This window comes from Pseudochaenichthys georgianus, chromosome 14, assembly GCF_902827115.2.
Source record: "Pseudochaenichthys georgianus chromosome 14, fPseGeo1.2, whole genome shotgun sequence".
Taxonomy (NCBI): Eukaryota; Metazoa; Chordata; class Actinopteri; order Perciformes; family Channichthyidae; genus Pseudochaenichthys; species Pseudochaenichthys georgianus.
Genome location: NC_047516.1, coordinates 11,061,560 through 11,082,377, shown reverse-complemented (window position 1 = coordinate 11,082,377; position 20,818 = coordinate 11,061,560). Strand labels below are relative to the sequence as shown.

The following is a 20,818-nucleotide window of genomic DNA, read 5'->3' as shown; positions in this document are numbered from 1 at the left end:
AATACAGATGTTATGTTAATGTACTTAAAATAAGCCATAATCCAGTGCCATTGCTTATCAAACAGCACTCCACTGCTGATGAATAATATACAAAGGAGAGGCTACTGAATAATTAAAATAGTAGGCAGGAGAACAGCAGATGTGTTAATGAAAACAGCTGGACACATTTAATTCATTTGCAACACATTGTTTTATTGTGCAGAAAAGTAAAAACATATTTCATCTGACTATTCCTTGATAAAGACTATGGGTACGATGTTGCTTGTACATACATCAGGGTGAATCACCTGACCCCCCTCCCCCCATTTAAAAGACATATTGGAGATTGTGATGGTACAATGACACTGGAGGTCAAAACGGCATCAGACATTTGGGTATTTCTGGTCTGTAGGTATAAAATCACAGGAAAGTCAGGTGAAGCACCGAGGAAACTGAGGGAATAATTATGCATAATAAAAACAAAACCATACAGTAAACTTAGGTATTTCAAGGGAACATTATTAAAAATATAGACTCAAATAGTTTTCAAACACGGTGAGATGGCAGGGGATTGTTGAGAGACGGAAACTCCTTCCATGAGCCTTTGATTCTTCTCTACAACACTTTGTAACGGCCTTTGCTCGTCGGCTGGTAAGAATTTTGCTGGAAAGAAGAAAAAAAACAATAAGAAACATCTTTTATAGATATTTAATAAATTACAACATGCCCCGTTTTATTTTTCAAGCTCCAAAAATCTGATGTTATTGATTCCTGTAAGAAGAAAAGGATACTTACTAATCTGATGAGCTCCTCCTTGATCAACCGCGTGATCTCTGTTTTGGCTTTCTGCACGGCCATTTCATTTGCACCTATAAAACAAACGCTTCTTTATTAAACAGTAAATAAAGATGTATTATACACAATAAAACAGGAGTGAATACAGAGCCCAGACGTAGCTCAATGGATGCTTAGAGAAAGATTAGGAACGTCATTATGAAAGTAATGTTCTTAAAGAACGCATTGAACACTTGAAACTGATTTCCCTGACACATACTTTCAATAGCCAGGTAGATCTTGCGTTCTCCCTCCTTGGGCTCTTTGCCTGGAGGGAAATATGTTCCTCTGATGGTGATGGCGGCCTCAGAGTATTCACCGATCCTCTGCAGAGCTTCCTTAGACGTCACCTTCCACCTGGCCGTCTGCGGTAGATCAGAACGAGAAACATCTTTAAAGATTTTTAGCTAGATTCTGTCCTTATTTGCAACAGCTTCCATTAAAGTAGAAAACAGAATACACATTTCTCAGAATTAAAAATACAATTTCGAATTTGGACATGATTGCTACCAAAACAAGTCTTAACATCAAAAAAGGCCCTGAAATAAAAACAAATTGGCCACCTGTTTTTATGTTGAGCAATGTGGTCTATCACAAAACACAACATTTTCTGACAAAGTTGACAGTTTGGATATGTCCTCAAGTGAGAGGACATATTTGACTGGTAACGTTGTGGTATAAAGTGAGCATTGCTAAACTGGGAAAAGAAGATTGCTTCATTGGGATGTGTGATTCAGAGGATTTTTTTTCAGTCCTAAATAAATAATACTCTCTCTAAAGCCTTTACATGTATTTAAAAATGGTAAACATTTAAATGACATTCTGAAAAATGTAAGACTTGAAACATGTTTTAAAAAAATGCCTGTGACAATAAAAGATACATATTTGATGAAGTCGTGTGACTTTCAAAGAAAACTGCTTCCAGAGTTTATATTTTCTTATCCGCTGCTTCTAGGCACCGACAAGACAAGGTTCACTGTGACCAAGGGAAACTACAGCCATCTAAACTTCCTGAACCTCATCCCGTAGTATAGTTAAAACCTACTGTGGCATGTGAGAAATAAAAAAGATCCAGGATAAGCTAGGCATCTGCTGAATGTTTTAGTTCTTCGTTTTGTGCTGCCTACCTGAGGGAAGTCATTGATCTCCAGCTCCTCTTCGTATCTCTTGACGGTCTCGGCCTGTTCAGCCGCCTGTCGCTCCTCCTCCAGCTTCTCCACGGGGGTGTAGTTCAGCTTGGCATTGATCTTCTCCGCCAGCTGCTCTGCGATGGTCTTTGCCGACACCGAGGGCGTCATGATGGTGCCCCCCCGCAGAATGGCGTTGGTGGCCTGCTGCATCACGTCCTGTACAAGGAGAGAAAAGCAGTTTGGCTTTATAGGGTACATAATTCATATTGGCATAACATATAAAACTTAAAGAACAGAGAATACAGAAAGAAACATAAATATTAGATGGAGAGTTTTCAGTTGAAGAGGAATAGACATAAACCTTAGGGCTCTTTCAATTAAGAGTATGGCTACCTCGTCCCACAACCAGAGAGCAGTGACCACAGTATACAAATAATCTTTGTAATATATGGTGATAAGAAATATAATTACAGTGCAGTTGTAGTTTAGTAATACACATTTATAATGCCAAATAAGTGTTTGCAATCTCCCACTTCCATGTTAAAAATAAAAGTTGACATTTTCTTATTACAGCAGGACTTTTCAAATGTAATTGTTTTTTTATATTGCAAATTGTGCGACTTTAACATTTTACTGAAATATATATATATATATATATATATATATAAATAAATTCTTTGATGATTCACATTTTTGGCTCATGTCCATCCGTGAGCATTTTTTGCTATTCAGAACATTTGAAATGTTGGTGTCCGTCTTACAAAAGGCCAACAATGCGACTGAAACACAACTGCATTTAAAATCACCAAGTATAATAGGTGAGGATTGACAGAACATTTAGAGATAGAAAATCCTCTCCATGTCTCCTCTGGCATTCGACGTACCTGAGCCTCGGCGCCCAGGTTCTTCTGAGCATTGATCTTCAGCGCCAGCCTCTTGGCCATCTCCAGTTTCTGGATGTTTCCAGCAGACGTCGGGCCGAGGCCCGGCAGCCCCCCGGAGGCGGACGATGTGGAGGACGTTGATCCTGCAGAGCCGGAGGTCGCCCCGGGAGCCGACAGGTCCTTCACCCGCTTCTTGGAGTTGAACATGCTCTCGATCTGCTCTTCAATCTGAGGAGGGGAAAAAGCAGGGGAGATACATTGAGATAGTTGGAACAATTCAATTAATAATCCATAGGATTTTGTAATTTGTACTTGCTGGGTGGCACGCTTGATATAGCAAAAATGTTATTTTAGATTATGCAGAGAAACAGTTTAGTGCTGCATTTTTTGCAATGAGCATGTTGCCAGTTTTACAAACATTTAAAGTCATGTATTTAACAATGAAATGTAAACACTACTCACATCCAGGGCTCCATCCTCGTCATCAGAGTCCTGCAGTCCGAGAGCAGCTTTCTGAAGCTTCTTTCTCTCATTAGCCAAGGCGTGTTCCGTTTCATCAAACTTGAAGCCTTTCCCTGAGAAGCCGCTGCTGCTCTTAATGGTCTTACCCTCCTGGAAGGAAGAAGGGGGGAGAGGGGAATAAGGAAATAATGAAGATTTAATTTTGACAGACTAATAGAGACACCACACTCTTAAACTTTGAGATCCCCCTTTCTCCCATCTTACCGCTTTCTGTTGGTCTCTGAAGGAGGACCAAAGCTGCTCCAGTTCAGGCGGGACAGGAGAACCGGACAGCTCCAAGGCTTTGATGATATCCCCCGCATAGCGAACCTGGTCATCTGTGATGAAGGTGTAGGCGAAGCCCTTGAGGAAAGAACAAGATTTAGAGATGAGAAAATATATAAACTTCCATAGGATTGAAGCTATTAAATATGCACCTGAAAATCATGCAAACATATTCCTTAGTAACGGACCTTGTTGCCTGCGCGGCCTGTGCGTCCGGCCCTGTGGACGTAGTCCTCGTAGTGGTTGGGACAGTTGTAGTTGACCACCAGGATCAGCTGCTTGACGTCCAGGCCTCGCGCAGCCACAGAGGTGGCCACCATCAGACGACATGCTCCGTTCTTAAAGTCGCTGATGACGCTGTCTCTGTCGTACTGGTCAATTCCTAACAAGACCGCAGGAAATTCATCAAACAAAAACTAGACTTCAGTTATGGTAAGGCAGGAATCAGACCACTCCCTTTGCAGCTGTAGGAAGGTTTTAGACTCAATACAAGAACAAAGTGGCCATATTAAGTTGGCAGCAGACTATACTTAATAATGTATGGAGTGTACATACTTTTCACAGGCAAGGCAAGTTTATTTATACAGCACCTTTCAACACAAGGCAATTCAAAGTGCTTTACAAAGATGAAAGACATTAAGAAAATGGCATTTAAAAACAGTCATTAAAAAGCAAAGATAATAAAACATTAAAAGAAAAAAACCCATGAATAAAAGTTACAGTGCAGTTTAAGATATGAATAGTTCAATTAAAAGCAGCAGCAAAAAGAAAAGTCTCCAGCACAGAGTACTTAATTGAGTGCTCTTGTAGTTGTAAATATATTTACATTTGTGTAGAGTTAACACATATCTGGGATTCTGGACTACTAAAAACACACCACTCAAACACACCCAAATTGTAAACACATCCAAATATCACAAAGTTGTAACGAGTGGCCCCCTTACCTCCGTGCAGTGACATGCAGGGGTACGAGGCTTTCATCAGGTCTTTCAGCAGAGAGTCTGCATGCTCCTGTTTGTCAACAAAGATGATGACCGAGCCCTTCTCCTGGTAGTGACCCAGAATCTCAAGAAGCTTCAGGAACTTCTTGTCCTCCTCAATCACCAGCTACAGAAACACAAAAGGAAAAAAGATAGAAAGATGAGGACTGATTTGGATTGAGTGGCCAATATGAATTTAAACAAAGGGGCAATCTAACTTAAACCAATGTGAAATCATGAAGTTTGTTAACAAACCTGAAGAAATAAATACATTTGGCATTTAAATAAATCATTTTTTAAATGATTTAAAGATGATTTACCACGTGTTGTTCCACATCAGAGCAGACCACACTGCGGCCCCCCACCTGGACCTCCAGGGGTTTGATCAGGATCCTACGGGCCAGCGCCTCCATAGCTCTGGGGAAGGTGGCGGAGAACATGACCGTCTGACGGTCTGGACGCACGTTGTCTATAATACGCATCACCTGGTAGAGGAACCAGAATACACCTGAAGGTTAGAGAAAGCCGTCTACTCGTTCCTAAGCTCATTGTTTTCTATCCTATGTTTCACTGCTTTACTGGGAAGCACAAAATCCAAAGTAACAAATGACAGTCAATGTTGTTATAGTTTTATCATCCAAAATATTTGTCTCCTTTTTTCCCTTCTTTAACTTTGTAATTTGTGCTCGTTTGAGAATGTGTGCAATTATACATCCAAGTGATACTAGGTATGGGACAATATGAAAATGTAATGTCACAAGTGTTCTGGCCAAAAATAAGGATTCACAATATGCTCCTGAAAATGATCCAAAATATGCATAAAACTGGCATTACATTAATACATACTGGAATAACTTAAGGGAAAAATAATTGTATTGAGTGAAAGATAGGTCACATATTTTGTTGAATGCACATCCTTTTAGTGAGAAAAAAAAACCTAAATGAAAAGGTCATCATAAGAGATACATTTAAAAAAAATAGCCAAGATATGAAAGACTGTACTTCCTTACATTATTTTTATCTTAAAATAAGGCTGGGGTTTTATTTTCTCGAGCATTATAGCAATCTGAAAAGCTTTTCAAGTCACATTTGATGATATTCACGATTAACAAGAAACAAAATCCTGTCCGTGCTAACTTTCAGGCGCTGTGATTAAGACATAGAAAGATAAACCGTATATACGAACAATACATCTTGGAAAGACCCACCTGTGGCTCAAAGCCCATGTCAAACATCCTGTCTGCTTCATCCAACACCACATATGTAGATCTGCGCAGGTTGGTGACTCGACCTACACACCGAAGGAGATGAGCACAAGGAAAACAGTTAGCTTCAAGAAAAGCCAGTCCTCATTCTCACTCTAGCTTTCAAACGGATTAAACATATCTACAAAACAGAGAAACGTTTTTGTTGTAAGACTACTTGGCAAAGAAAACAAGGCACATGATATAACAACTTGAGCGTATTCTTCTGTGGACTAGTTTCAAATGGCCAGGGTTGGATTTGATTTATATTTGTACATGTTTTTTTATAGTTTTTCTCTGGGCTTGCGTACCATCTCAGGGACATGAGGGACCTGTAAAAGTCAGAAAACAGCCTCAAGATACAAAACAAGAGATGGAGGCCCAAGCAATATCTGACCAATCGCCTTTTCACCTACAAGGGAAACATATTACAGATTACCTCGCATGTGTGGAAACAACAAAAACCTTTTCATAATAAAAGGCTCAGAAAATATTTAGAAATGCACGATTAAAAAGTTAAAGTTTTACAATAACTGCTTTCTTAACACATTTCCAATATTTCTTTATATTTGTATGCAAAGGCCTACTGCTGCACAGGGCTCCACAGTGTTATTCATTGGCTAATAAGCTCCATGAGCTCAAATAAAAACATTAAAAAACCTAATGGGTGTACTTGCCTTTTACTTATTTTACATTATCATAATAGCAGTAGCTCAAAACTCTTTAAAAATGGAATTAATATTGTTTACCATTATTAGTAGTAGTTACTTTGACAGGCATTTTTTATTCACAGTATAAGAACCAAAAGAACAACTCTGTAGAACCCTGCTTGAGCATCAAGGCGACTCCTAATATAACACCAGTACTAGGGCTGTCAATCTAACAGTTTTGCTCTTTCTTTGGATAAATTAATAGGAATGATTGGATCAAAAACCATTGCGAATGAATGCACATTTTTATGAATTAAGTATATATACGGATGGTATTGTAAACCGCTGCCCTTCAGCAGGAGCAGTCTTTGTGGCTCTGGTTTTTGGCCAAAAGATAATAATTAAAATAGTGAATTAACCAATGCAATACTCTGAAATCACGCAGCGCAACATGTCAGTCAGATCGTAAATAGTAGGCACTGTCAAATTGTTTTAAATAACCTGTTATGGCCACACAATAGTTTACCCGCTGGTAAAAGTCTTCCCTTCAAGCAACTACGGATTTATGCGATTAATAGTTATACATTTGATTCACAAATGGATCTATTGACAGCCCTAATAAATACACATCCTGATAAACCAACGTACAATACACTTATCAAACATTTTTGATGGTCTCTGATTTGGAGTCGAGGAACCACGGAGACAGCGCCAAGTCCACCTACCTGTTCTTGCCCTGATCTTCAGGAAACACATCACTGTCTGGTAGATATGACTGATCCCAAGGGTGGTCAAATAATGTCAACAGTTTAGTAAGTGGTACTGACTTGGGCAATTATGTACTTTATCAATTGTTACATTTAATTGCATGCAAGGTAATTAACAAAAGGCTCACACGGCTTTATAAATGCTTATTTGCAGTGACATCCTACAAGAATAAAGAAGGGAGGGTCGAGGGGGAATTAACTCACCGCTGTTGGCCCCCAACATGTCAATCATTCTTCCCGGTGTGCACACGATGATCTCCGCTCCTCTCTTCAGCTCAGCAATCTGGAAACCGACAACAAATTAAAGTATTAGTGTAACGTTCAAAATAACAAAATCACAATCGAATAACTAACTAACAAAGTTATCCAGTCACTGGCGTTTAAGATCATCTAAAGATACTAGTAGAAGGAAGTGAACAAAATAGTTGTAATGCTGATTTGCAGCAATAAAAAGAAAGAAGAAATGAAGGAATATGGAGGAGAACATGTTTGGGAATATGGGGGAAGCTAAGGAGTAAGTGTTCTGCAGAGTGTTGAAAGGAAATGGAGAAATAAGTCTCCTTTAACCCATATACTATGCTCTCATTGGCTCTCGGTTGTTACCGTCATCATTGCCCAATCACCATATTTAACCTGCTCCAAAAACCGTTGGCCAGAAGAAAATCATGGCTAAAATCATGTAGTGTAAATGTAGGCATAAAGCCATTTCATTTCATCAAAGATTGCATTGCACCCTGACAATGTGTATTATCGTGCAGCATTTAGCTTGACTTTACTGTTTTGATAGATTGACTCGAGTCAACTGTGAGCTGATTAAAGCCTGTGGGGAAGTAACATTAACAGGAAACATTAGCGTGGGTGTTTACCTGTTCACTGATGCCTGTGCCTCCATAAACACACACCACCCGGAGTCCCAGCTGTTTGGAGAACTTCTTACACTCCTTGGCGATCTGAAGAGCCAACTCTCTGGTCGGAGTCATGATGACAGCTGAGGGGGAAATAAATAAACAAACGGGATAAGAAGATGTTTTGGCAATAACCTGGCAATACAATACACTTCACGAGACAAGGGTTAACATCTCAATGCATTGAAACTATGTATGCATGCAATACTATATGTTGCCATCTTTATGAAAGCATAACGGCCAGTTGCTTATTATTCCAAAGTGGAAATGGGTAGGGATGGGTATCATTAAGGTTTTAACGGTACTACTACTTTTATCGATACCGCTCATCGGTCCAGTCTTTTAACGGTACTCTTATCGGTTCTTTTGGAGAAAAAAATTAGGTAAACTAACTATATGTTGTATGTCAGGGACTAAGCTAAAATCCAGCATATTTACACTTGAAGCATTATTTGTCTAAAGTGTTCATTAAAGGTGGGGTAGGTGATTTTGGAGAAACCAGCTCGAGTGCGCTAGAATTTGAAAATACACAGCAGGAACAAATCTGCCACTTCCTTACAGAGCCCCTCCTCCAACACACACGAACGCGCACATGACCAATGAGGGCACGAGATAAGTTTGTGCCCAGATGGAAGGCTGACAGGCAGGTAGGCCATCCAGTTACTTTAGCCGGGCCGGCTCAGATGATTGGTCGTGCTTTTTACAGTACTACAGCTTCTACAGATGACATTTTTTTAATGGATTTTTTGACAAAGCACTTAAGATATTCGTTGCCATCGGGATCTTAAGAGCATTCCATGGAATATAACAAAAAGTGTATCTCGAGCCGGTTTCTCAAATACCTACCCCACCTTTAATGTGCACTGTCCCTATTCAAATAAACGATTAAATGAAAATAAACAAATTGTGAACAAAACTAACATTGCTTTTTATTTAAATGAAATACATAATGTTTCACATCAAAAGAAACAACAATGTTTTAACAAATCGTATTAAATAATCTGATGACAGAACTGTAAACAGAATAGCTGAAACTTTAACAAAATAAATAACTCAGTTACCTCTAATCATTAACCCATGTTTGTATAATTGAGTTAGCTCCGTGTGTTGCTGCTAGCATACATAACACCTGATGTGGAAACGTTATTTGTGGACGGGGCTACAGAGCCACTAGAAAGACAGTCGAACCCGGTGCATTCCTCCGTCTGAATGTGGAGCACTTTTGCAAGATGTTTAGACAAATTGCTCGTGTTACCGCCGTTACATGCTAAACTCTTATTGCACTTTTGGCAACGAGCATCGAGACGGGTAAAGTTTAACGACACCTCGGAGCGCTTAGTTCTCTCCGCCATCTCCTCTCTCTGTGTGTGTGTGTGTGTGTGTGTGTGTGTGTGTGTGTGTGTGTGTGTGTGTGTGTGTGTGTGTGTGTGTGTGTGTGTGTGTGTGTGTGTGTGTGTGTGTGTGTGTGTGTGTGTGTGTGTGTGTGTGTGTGTGTGTGTGCGCACGTGTGTGTGTGTGTGTGTGTGTGTGTTGCTGCACGTGTGTAAACTGCCCCGCCCCCTCGCAAGCAGGCGGGGGGAGAGAGATCTCTCGTCTGGATTGGAGAGATCGAAAATACAAAAAATAACGCATTTTGCAGTCTTTTTGCATGTTAGAAACGGAGTTGGCGACACTAAAACTGCAATATAATATTTGTGTAGCAATAATACACATGACATATGTTTTACATGTCTCAAGTACCAATAAAAAGACCGATAACGTCGGAGTTTAACGGTACCACGGTCTTTAATAAGTCAGCCCCAGGGCCCGTTTAATACCGGGGCTCGGTACCCATCCCTAGAAATGGGTCCTCATTTAGTCTTCATTGCCCTATATTCAAAGCAACAGTCTGACATCAGAGCTCATTTTTATTTGTAAGAAATATAAAAAAGGAATGGGCATGCTAGGTTGATGCCTAAAGCAAGTATACAACGATCTAGTCCTTACCTATTGGTCCCTCAGACTCCTCCAGGGGCCTCTGGTCCATGATGTGTCGGAACATGGGCAGCAGGAAGGCGATGGTTTTCCCGCTGCCGGTCTTAGCGATGCCAATGAGGTCGCGGCCCGTCATGATGGCAGGGATGGCCTGGGCCTGGATGGGAGTGGGCTTATCGTAGCCCTGTCTGTGTACATTTGTGAGGAAATGCATGAATATGAAGTGTGAGTTTCTGGCCAGGCAAAAAATAAGTCAGATTGGCTGATCTGAGCTGTAAACAGGACAGACTTAATTAAATAGGATAGGTTATATTTGTATGGGAGCTGCTCTCTGCACACAAACCTAAATCACAGCTTGGAACATTTCCACACATGCGGACTAGCTAATTATATTTTTATGAAACAGATTATTTTCTTTATTACTTATTAAGTTGCCTAGTCCATCACACCATAGGTCCACAGTGTCAGACTCACTTCTTCATAGAACCGAGGATCTTCATTGACACTCCACACTGCACCCAGGTCTTGATAGGTTTGGGACAGCCCTTCCCTTTAAATGTAATGCCTTCCAGTTCCAACCTGTACAAGTGCACGTCTGTATCGATTCAAAAACAAACCAGCCAAATAGGAAAGGTTAGACAGGGAGTGAAGGATGGCACAACATGCGTGTGTGATGTTTCAGATTCTTTTCAAATGAAAGGAGCTGGCACTGGTTTCAAAAGCCACCAAATGTTGCCATGACATATTGAGGAAAAAATTACAATATCATTTATCTGAATATAGTTATTTATTATCCCCTGATGGTCTGATTAAGCATTGAAGAGTCATACCTAGCCCCTTAATCAATTACAATCTGCATGATAAACTGGGGGACCTATTCTTGTAAATCGTGACATTAGAATCATGTGTAGACTACAAAAACTGCATCTGATCAACACATGTGCAGTATTCATTCAAATCATGAGGGTACAGTGGTCGTGTTTATGTGATATTTACCAAATTAAAAATCTCAGTTGTGGGGTAAGAGGAACTTGTGTTTACAAACCTTCTGGAGTCATCCTGGCGAGCTCAGGAACCTCCACATAGAAGTTTTTGCGGTATGGCTCGTACTCAATCTTCCCGTGATCGACAGGCTCTAGAACCTTCCTCGTTTTGGTCTGGAAGCCCGTCAGAGCCGTCTGCAGATCCACCTCCTCCTCCTCTGACGAGTACTGTCAATCACAACGGTAACATTTTGGAAAGTTAGCATTGTGTTCCATCGGAGGACACGTAATGGAATTGTCAAACTTTCCACCTGATGAGTCTAAATCAGGAACTGTCAACATGTTTTTGTCTTTATGCAATGTAGAACCCAGCGAGTTGTGTTGCTTTGGGGAAATAAGAGCTCTTTTAGCTGATAAAGTATTGAAGAAATGCATTTAAAAGTGTTTCCAGCTTCCCAAACCATCATGAACGAGTGTTACTAAAATAAACGAAAACAACTTACTTCCATAGCATCCTGGTCGTTCTCCATCAGCTCACCCTTCTTCTTGTGAGTGTTGGGTCCCTTCTTGGTTTTAACAACAGTCATCACTTTGGTTACTGACATTATTCCTCCTTTCTGTTGACAGAGGAAAGAAACATGCAGGTCATTTGGCAAAGTAAAGGCAAATGAACAAGGATGTCCAACACTGGTAGACAGATTGACAACGGGCAGGAGGTGGTCATCCATCTTGCTGCAGTTCCTTCAGGTCTCTTATCAAAGTCAATACATAATGCGAAGCGCGATAAGCTGCAACTAGAAATTGTTCTTTAACATTAAAATACTTTCTACAACATTAAACATTGGAAAACTTGTCTCCAGGCTAAAGTGATGCATATCTTCCCCTTAAAACTCACCTTATCATTTCCTTTCATGGATCCCATGTTGAACTTCTTCACTTCCTGTTTCACCGCCTCCATGTAGGCGTCCAGAGTGTCCACGTCGTCCTCCTCCTCCTCCTCCTGCTGCTCCATAGGGGTCTCCTGCTCCGCCTCACCCTCCTCTTTTTTCTCCTCCTTTATCATCTCCTTCTCTTTGTCCTCCCCCTTCTCTTCCCCTTCTTCCTCATCGTCCCCCTCCATTGGAGCCGACATATCCTCGTCATCATCTGAAATGAAATGGAAATGGCTAAATGGAAATGAAGTGCTGAAGCTCAAGTGTTACTGGTCAAGTCTGTAAGATTATAAATAAATATATATCCTTTTGTAAACGTATTCCAATTGATTTCTTATATAACTCTTGTGCAGTCATTCTTAATGGTGTTTGCTCACCTTCATCATCCTCCAAGCTCCACTTCTTGCCCTGCTTCATCTCCTCCAGTTCTTTCTTGATCTCCCCGATGTTCTCTATGGCCTTCTTCCTCTGCTCTTCCCTCCACTTCTCCACACGCTCCTTCCTCTTCCTCATCTCCTCCTCAAGCTTGTTCTGGTCAAAGTCTTGCTGCATGGAGACACAAAGAAAGTTCCAGAACATTGCCCCATCTACAAGGTAGTGACATTTAAGATGTTAACGAAATGTATGAAACTTACATCCTCAATCTTCTCATCCTCTTTCTCCTCTTTTATCTTTTTCTTGTCAGACAAAGGATCAATGTTGTCTTTCTCCTTGCTCCTTGGCCTGTAGGGAAGATATCACAGCGTGCTGTTGGTTACTAGAGCTGTCAGTTATGTCTTGAGATGTTTTGTTTTATAAAAAAGGAAGTCTTACTTTTCATCAGGCCTCCTGCTCTTGCTTCCAGATCGGGACCTCCGGGCCCGGGTCCTGCTGCCCGACCTCCTCCTGTCTCTGCTCCTGGACCTCCTCCTCTCTCTGCTCCTGGAGCGCCTGCACAGCAATGGCAAACATATGATATAAAAACACGCAATATTCTCACTTGCTCCGTCATATTATCTGAAATAAATCACTGAAACCATGTCATTTCTTTTAGAGCTTATGCAAACAAATTAGACCATAAACTGTAATTGTGGTTCTGATTTACAGATCGTAACCCAACACAGGTCTTTATGGTTTTAACTGCATAGAGCCCAAGCAACTTAAATGAAACCTTGTGATGGAGATCATGGTATCAATGAAGTACAACAAGCTCCTACTATATGCTAATTACTTCTTGTAATGAAGGGCTCGTTGAATATTGTTCATTATAAAGTGGTCATATTTATAGTGACCCATGCTTGCAATGACCACATTATAATATATTTACTAACCCGATCTCCAATATGTATATGTTCATTCAAATTATCAACGTTTACCTTGTTATGATATCTATGATATGAATTTGAACAATTACGTATATCATTTTTTATTGTGTTATCCTCGTGTGATTCTGAACTGTCCCGTTTCTCACTCTCACTCTGTTGCTGCTTTACACGTATCTTATCATGCTGTCCTTTTTACATATAACCATGTAAAAAACGCATTTCAATTCTGCACAAACCCTGCAGCATGGATTAGGTTTCAAGAAGACGTGCATTTCATATTTTCTGAAACAATATTCCCACAATGCAATGAGCCCTTAACGTATGTGTACACGACATACCTGGCAATAAACTCAATATATGATTCTGATTTTCAACACTCTGGCATTTTCCACACACCTGGGTCGTTTTCTGTCTCTGGACCGGGACCTCCGGCGGTCTCGGCTCCGGGACCTCTCCCTCCTGTTCCGGTCCCGGTCGTCCTTCTTGGAGCGTTTGTCCGGGGAGCGACTCTTTGATCGGCTGCCTGACCGGCCCCGAGACGTAGAGCGCTTCCTGTAGTGTCTGAGGAGCAGACAAACATAAACTCACTTTAACTGGCAACCACTTGTTCGTTTCTCCTCTTTACTTTGGTGTCACATGTGACCCGTCTGTTTTAACTGCCTTTACATTAACACAAAACCCATTAATCATCACCAAATGTTATTGAGCCCCCTTTTAAGCTGTAAACAATGTCTCAGACTATTGTTCCCATGAATAACTGCAATGAATGCACAAGGAATTCCTACTTATTACAAAAAGAATAGCAAATATTAAACAAATTACAAGGAATTGGTTAAGAGAACAACTTAATTAACTCACAATGGAAGAATCTAGTCAATTAAATGTATGGAATGGAAAAAATAACCATGAGAATTAGAAACCAAGTTCATATCTTTGATGAAAGATGGGAAAAATGTTATAGAACACAAAACATTTATAATGACCAGGTGGTAAGAAGTACAAGTACTACGTATGAGTATTAATGTTGTATCCATTATGTGTAAGTGATGCCTTATAAGTTATTATAAATATGTGTATTTGTTTTCTTTTCCTGATCTGTAGATTGTTATGTAGTTACTTTATGTATCTATTTAACAACGAATGCCTTGTAATAAAATAATGTATTCAAATGCAAATAAATTAAAAAAGTCATACTGAAAGAAAGAATAATATATAAAGAATAGACACGTAAACAATGTATTCCAAATATAACATGTCGATTTGAGAGTGTACTATCTGATAAACCTAATCTAGGGTTACCCATTCATTTCCTATGGGGGTCACTTTTGACCTGGAACATCATATGTGTTACAAAGTTGTCTAAACTACTCAAAATACAATGAAAGTCATTTTATATGTTCAAATTCAGTAATGTTATATGTTCAAATGCCTACTGGGGAGGATATCATAGGGCCTTGAGTCAATGCAATGTAAAACACAATATATCATTGATGAAAGTACTACATCGATCAGCTTTGACCCGAACATCACAGAAGGGTTAAGAAAACACATATTAATTCATATCCCACCAGTATATGAGAGGAACTGTCGGGTGGGCTGAATTCACATTATGTGTTTTAGCTAGCATGCTAATCAACAATACAACGTTTTTAACGGCCACAGGAGTTAGTCACCATGGAGATTCTAACACCAAATTAACCTGATATTTCTCACATACCTCGACTCACGTCCCATCGCTCTTTCAAGAGATTATATCTTGTAAAAAAGTGAAATTACTCCACAGATTTGGTGCCGTGGACGGTTGTTTGTGTCTTTTGAAGCACCACGTTAGTAAACTGCGACAGCGCTAACTTCAGAAACTCCTGCTGTGAGCCGCGTAGTGCGCCCCCGCGTGGAGGGAGGTCAGAACTACAACACTGCCACAAAGCAACAGTGTCCCAAATATTTTCTTTTTAAATAACATTTCTAGAAAAGACATATAAACAAAGACCTCTTTTAATATGCTCTTTTAGAAAAGGGCAATACTGGAAGTATTTGTTGTATTCAAGTATTGTATAGCCTACATCACTAGTGTTTTACAAACTGTTTACATATCATTTGTATTTATTTATTTAAGAAGGGACAATGCATATTAATTAACATGAGCACTTTCGTCCATCATATAAATGTGCCAGATTTAGCCATAGAGGCTAGTTTTCATCTGCAGTCCCTGGCAGGTTGATGGCATTAAAAGAAAACATACAATAGCACATACGCACAGAAAAACACATGAGCACAATGGCAGCACATAAGCACAGGCAAAGGCACCTCTTGCATTTAATTAAAGGTATACAACAATGCAGAAAATGTTACTCAAAAGTCGATTCGAGTAAAGGTATACAAGTATTGGCATCAAAACGCACTTAATTTCAAAAAGTAAAATAAACATTTAGAATTGATTGAGTTACATATTTTGTCAACGACAATGTAATGTTTGTGCATCGACAAAGAACTTGAAAGTATACATCATTCTTAACAGTTATATTTCATCTTTATGAAACCTCAGATTGAAGCGTTCTTTTTTTCTCTGCTACATTTACTAGAAGAAAAAGTGAAGATTAAAAATACATTTTTACGTTATACATTTCTACATTAACTCGGAAATTACTCTAACCTTATGATTGGGTTTTAGTTTTTATCATTTGGTCTCTTCCTAATGTAACATCACATTTATTTTTTGCATTTCAAGGATTTAAAGTCAATAATATTTACATAACCAAATATTACAAGTCACAAATTAGCATTTATGGGCTTTACACTCTGGTGTAAAATAGGTCATGTGAAATCATGAGATCCTTTGTCCTTAGACCCTTTATTCTGAAATGTACAACAATAATGCTATATCCTTGCCTATGCATTGCTATAACTTAACCTTATAAATAAAATAAAAATGCGAGTCAAAATACGATATATCACACTAGTAGTATTTATTTGGTTTGAATTGTCCGGTTAGTCATTACTGCATATGTCTTTATTTAGAGACGTATCATTAGGTTATATTGTAACACTGAATTTGTTACTGAAGTAACATATTGTGAGAGCCACTACAAACAGTTATTCTGTAAATATTATCAAAAATAATCAAGTAGGTCAGACAAGTCCAATTCATTTACATGAAATAATAAATTCACATTAATAAATAATTTGGATGAATTAAGTTATGGAGAAGACATTACAGCACAAAAGTAGTAGTAGAGAGTATATATGAAGTATGTATGCATGAGACTCAAACAAAGCAAAGCAGGACACATCACCAGAATTACTCAACACAAATAAGCATACAAACTGCCCCTAAAACATTTCCAGCGGGAGTACTGTCCAGTATAACCCAAAACATTCCCCTCAGCCACACTTACTATTACTAGTATTATATCGTATGAAGTTTACTGTGTTTTAAGCTCCTATAGCCATGCAAAATAATACACACCACATTCAAGGACTAAATGCTTCTTGTACCTCTTAGACAAAGAAAGGAAAAATTGTAATTGAAAGAGAGTTCAAGTTCTTTAGACACCAAATAAAATCATCGGGAACTTGTTACTGTAAAATGTTCAAATCATCTTTTTAATCTCTTACTAACTATAAAATGGAGGATCGTAAGTATGACACTCCACTTTTGGGACTTTCAAAATCAAAACATATGTAGGGGATAGAGAAGAAATTCAGTTTTGTCCCCAGTAAATTCATTGTCATTTATTTTCTTTATCTTCTTTTCTGGATAGCCGATTCATTTTGACAGGGGAAAGGGCCCTATGTGTAGAAAGAAACCTTTAATCCCAGAATGTATGAGAAAATGTGAAGATTCAAGTCAGAAACTTGAGAATAAAGAGAGATATCTTAGAACAAAACCATTTTTTTTTTTTAAATCCTCCTCTGGTTTTTCTGATGTAATGCAGAGTACTAGAAAATAAGTCATTGCATTGAAACAGCTTGCTTACTAATGTTTACTGAATGCAGTGAGTTTTAGAATTATCGCTCAGCGCTTTAATAACTTAAATGCACTCTGATGGATAATGAGCTGAACTGGTTTCTACTTTTCAGTATGATTTTATTCTGTGCTAGACCTGACAAATAGATATTCCTCAGCACGATAAATGCCACAGAACATCTTTTCAAAAGCAAACACATGCTGTCTTCCTGTTTCACAGGTTCAGCCCGGAGCAGATATAACCTGACGATCTGAAATGAACACTGGACTCTGGTCGCATGTACAACCCTGATCATAAGGCAGTAAGGACTCGTTTGCAGACTGTCAGCCAAAATAAACGACCATGCACTGTTGCTATGGGAGAGAGAGGGAAGTGATAACAAGAAGGGGGGCGGGGTTAGTAAGTTCCCCATGGTCCATCAGGGAGTTTCTGAACCAATGAACAGCAGGATCTCGTGTGAGAGGATGAAGGTGAAGAAGTAAGCGCAGAGGTCAGCAAAGACGTCCCCCATCCTCCTGTAGGTGTCCATGGAGCGGTTGATGACCTCAGCGGGGATCCCGGACAGCAGCAGGGCGGCGGTCAGCACGGTGGTCTGGGGCTTTTTATCTACCTGGAGGAACAGGAGTATAATAATAATACCTTTACCCTATGATGCATGGCTGCACGTTAGTATTTTTTAACTCGTTAGAATTAATCCAAAAGGAAAATCAATCAACGGTTAAACAGGGAGTTACTGGAATATTTATTTGCTATGACAGTGACTTCCCTGAGTCAACCAGTCTCCACTGGTTTTCTTGAAACCTCAAAGAAGTTACTGCCAGCAGCCTGGTGTGTCTTTGAATATAAATACACGATACAAATACATTCACAATCAATGGGTTATGTTTAGATGGGACCCAATTGTTGTCAACAACATCTTGTGAGAAACAGTACATTCCCAAAAATAAAGAAAGGGAAACATGAATTAATGATAAATAGGACTGTACGTTTTCACACCTTTATAGTAACTTTTTATAGTTTAACTTCTGCAAAAACATGGCTAAAAATATAAGAATCTGTATCCAAGTAACACTCTTTTCATATATGCTATATTCGAGTCACTAACAATGGGAAAGGAATTATAAAATATGTTTTACCAACTCACCTTTGGAAAGTATTTGGACAACCCCATGTAGGCCAGTTCAAGGGTCAGAAATGGAGCAAATATTGACTAGAATGAAAAAACACACAAAACAGATGTTATGTTTCTGGTAGTCAGGTGCCCTAATATAGCTATCGTTGGCTCTTTACTTTCTGTAACACATGTACATTTCCACTCAGTGGGACAAATAAAGGTTTTCTGATTATTAAATGTTGGTTGAGAAAAAAGTATTTACAGTTTGGTACAAGTAAAGTGTGGGTGTTCAGGGATAAAGAAATATAACTGTGCTCATCTGGTTCAAGGGACTTAAGACAGAGAACATTACATTCTCTAAAAAAGTTATTATGGGATTGTGCCCTATGATGGGAGAACAATCCTGCCTACCACAGTTTCAAGATGCCAAATAACCCATGGGTCACTCTCACAGTTGTCATAGTTAACACAGTTAAAACAGCCAAAAGACTCACCAGAAATGTGCAGACAAAAACCCTGACAAAAACCGCGAGGAGGATGCTGCCAGTGAGACGGAAGATTATGAAGGGATCAAACTCCTCTGGTTCAGACCCTCCATCTTGGTCCGGCTTCTCATTGGCCAGCTGACCCCGCAGTTTCATGGCATCGTCAAACCGGGACAGGTACTTCTGGAGGCCTCTGCGTGGGGAGCCACTGGGGTCGTCTGATACCCGCTCCCCTCTGGGTTTCGGGCGAATCCCTCCGATGTCATCTTCCAGAGAGCCTCCCAGTGGCTCACTGTCAGGCACAGGAGACCCCCTCCTCTCGGGGGTGGCACCTCGGGAGCGGCTGACCAGCCCCGAAGCCTCTGACAGGAAAGGGGACGGTCTTGGGGAAGATGAGGATGATGACCAGGGCTCTGTCCTGTCCAGATCCAGGTGGAAGCGAGGCTCTGTTGGACGCCGGAGCGCTGCAGCTGAGGATGTTAGACAAAGATTTAACTAGTGCAGAAAAGTTGTTCAAATTATTTACCAAGGGGAATGACAAACATTATCCGGTTTTAATATACAGCTTTTTTTCTCTGTGTGATGTCATTGTAAACATTGTTCTTTTTCTAATATCCAAGTCTGGTTGTCTTATTGCCAAATCGAGATATGTGGTTTTAACTGTACTAAGGGTAACAAAAAACTAATGCAATCTGCAAAGTTACTTAGGCTGAGACACATTTAATGTATGTTTACCAGAATTATTTGGTCAGATGTTTAACATGAAACATGGTAAACAATACAACCTGAAGATAAGGACATTTTGATATATTTTGATGGTGATAGAAAAAGAAAAGAAAAGCGTGTACAGTTAATTTTATGAATGGACACATTCCACATCCATAGGAAGAGGTGGACTAACTCAAGGTTTTAGACACAATAACTAGATCAATATGGCAAAATGGTCGAAGCATTTTGAATAGATTGGAATTAAAAAATAATTGTGCATTTGAAAAATATGTTATCACCATTTCTATTTGTCTGCGTACCCTGGTGTGAATATTGTCGTGTGTGTACAATGTATAATTCATATATTTTCAGGGGGAAAACGGACAATATTTAATCTGATATGTTGTTGAGAAGAATGATAAAGCCACATAAAATGCAAATACTCAAGTCAATACAAAGTAACTATTGTATCTAGCAGTGTTTATACTGAATATACTGAAATGTGAATAATGACAAAGAGCTGACTGTAGCTTTAAACAGCAGTGTGATCGAGCAGGTGATAGTCAAGCCTCTTCTGACATCACTATTATGTAAACTGGATCATTTACAACAACCAACCTTTGATTTCAGGCTCGATTTTAGTGAAACCCGTGATTCTGTTCATCCTATCCTCTGAATTCATGAGCAGTTTTCTCCTCCGGATCTCTGCCCTCCTCTGCGCCGCAGACACACTCCCTGCTGCCTCCGCCTCGCTGGCCTCTCCGGGCTCCATGAAATAAATTAAGGGACGACTACAAACTGTACTCACTTTACACCAAAAATATCGATTTAACTGCGACACAACACGTCCCTGATGTATGAATTAAACGGTGTGCATTATGAAGTGAGCCAGCAGAGCGTTGTCTGGAGAAACAACGCACAATGATGACGTCAACCTCGAGGGCTATAATAACGCCCTCAATGCTGACTTGCAGGAAACATGAGTCTTAACCGTTCAAGGCTTATGGTTACGTGGATGCAACTGCAGAATTTATCATAGGTGGTAGGCAGGCCCGGCTCCAGGATGAAATGACTGAGGGGGCTGTTAAAAAATCAGAGGGGGACACAATGTGGTTTGCAAATACAAAACACCATCTACAAACTAATGCATTTAGTTTTGCAAAGAAAAAACATATCTATCAAACAAACACA

The 20,818-nt window shown here is 39.6% G+C and overlaps 2 protein-coding genes across 2 annotated transcripts; both read right to left on the bottom strand.

Annotated features, from left to right (window-relative positions):
* Positions 1-166: 166 nt before the first annotated feature.
* On the bottom strand, positions 167-15,197 carry ddx46 (DEAD (Asp-Glu-Ala-Asp) box polypeptide 46). The gene is made up of 23 exons (XM_034099610.2): positions 15,070-15,197; positions 13,749-13,913; positions 12,862-12,978; positions 12,684-12,771; positions 12,426-12,594; positions 12,012-12,262; positions 11,620-11,733; positions 11,179-11,344; positions 10,608-10,728; positions 10,146-10,321; positions 8,121-8,242; positions 7,459-7,537; positions 5,802-5,884; positions 4,914-5,078; positions 4,558-4,720; positions 3,802-3,995; positions 3,554-3,691; positions 3,290-3,439; positions 2,828-3,055; positions 1,941-2,159; positions 1,034-1,178; positions 775-848; positions 167-642 (listed from the first exon to the last, which is right to left on the bottom strand). The coding sequence occupies exons 1-23, from the start codon at positions 15,084-15,086 to the stop codon at positions 595-597; spliced, it is 3,192 nt and encodes a 1,063-aa protein (XP_033955501.1). The 5' UTR covers positions 15,087-15,197; the 3' UTR covers positions 167-594.
* Positions 15,198-16,294: 1,097 nt separating this feature from the next.
* camlg (calcium modulating ligand) lies at positions 16,295-20,570 on the bottom strand. Its single transcript, XM_034099611.2, has 4 exons — positions 20,246-20,570; positions 18,929-19,389; positions 18,465-18,530; positions 16,295-17,930 (listed from the first exon to the last, which is right to left on the bottom strand). Exons 1-4 carry the CDS (start codon positions 20,397-20,399, stop codon positions 17,739-17,741), a joined length of 873 nt encoding a protein of 290 aa, XP_033955502.1. The 5' UTR covers positions 20,400-20,570; the 3' UTR covers positions 16,295-17,738.
* Between the last annotated feature and the right edge of the window lie 248 nt (positions 20,571-20,818).

Bases quoted from the DNA above. Each gene is read 5' to 3' on its own strand.
- ddx46 (XM_034099610.2), bottom strand. The intron at 5,885-7,458 runs GTGAGTTAATTC...TTCGGTGTGTAG, and splicing joins CATGTTGGGGGCCAACAGCG to GTCGAGTCACCAACCTGCGC. The intron at 3,056-3,289 runs GTGAGTAGTGTT...TCCCCTCCTCAG, and splicing joins ACGAGGATGGAGCCCTGGAT to ATTGAAGAGCAGATCGAGAG.
- camlg (XM_034099611.2), bottom strand. From the start codon at position 20,399: ATGGAGCCCGGAGAGGCCAGCGAGGCGGAGGCAGCAGGGAGTGTGTCT. The intron at 19,390-20,245 runs GTTGGTTGTTGT...TAACATCCTCAG, and splicing joins AATCGAGCCTGAAATCAAAG to CTGCAGCGCTCCGGCGTCCA. The intron at 18,531-18,928 runs GTGAGTCTTTTG...TTTTCATTCTAG, and splicing joins TTTTTGTCTGCACATTTCTG to TCAATATTTGCTCCATTTCT.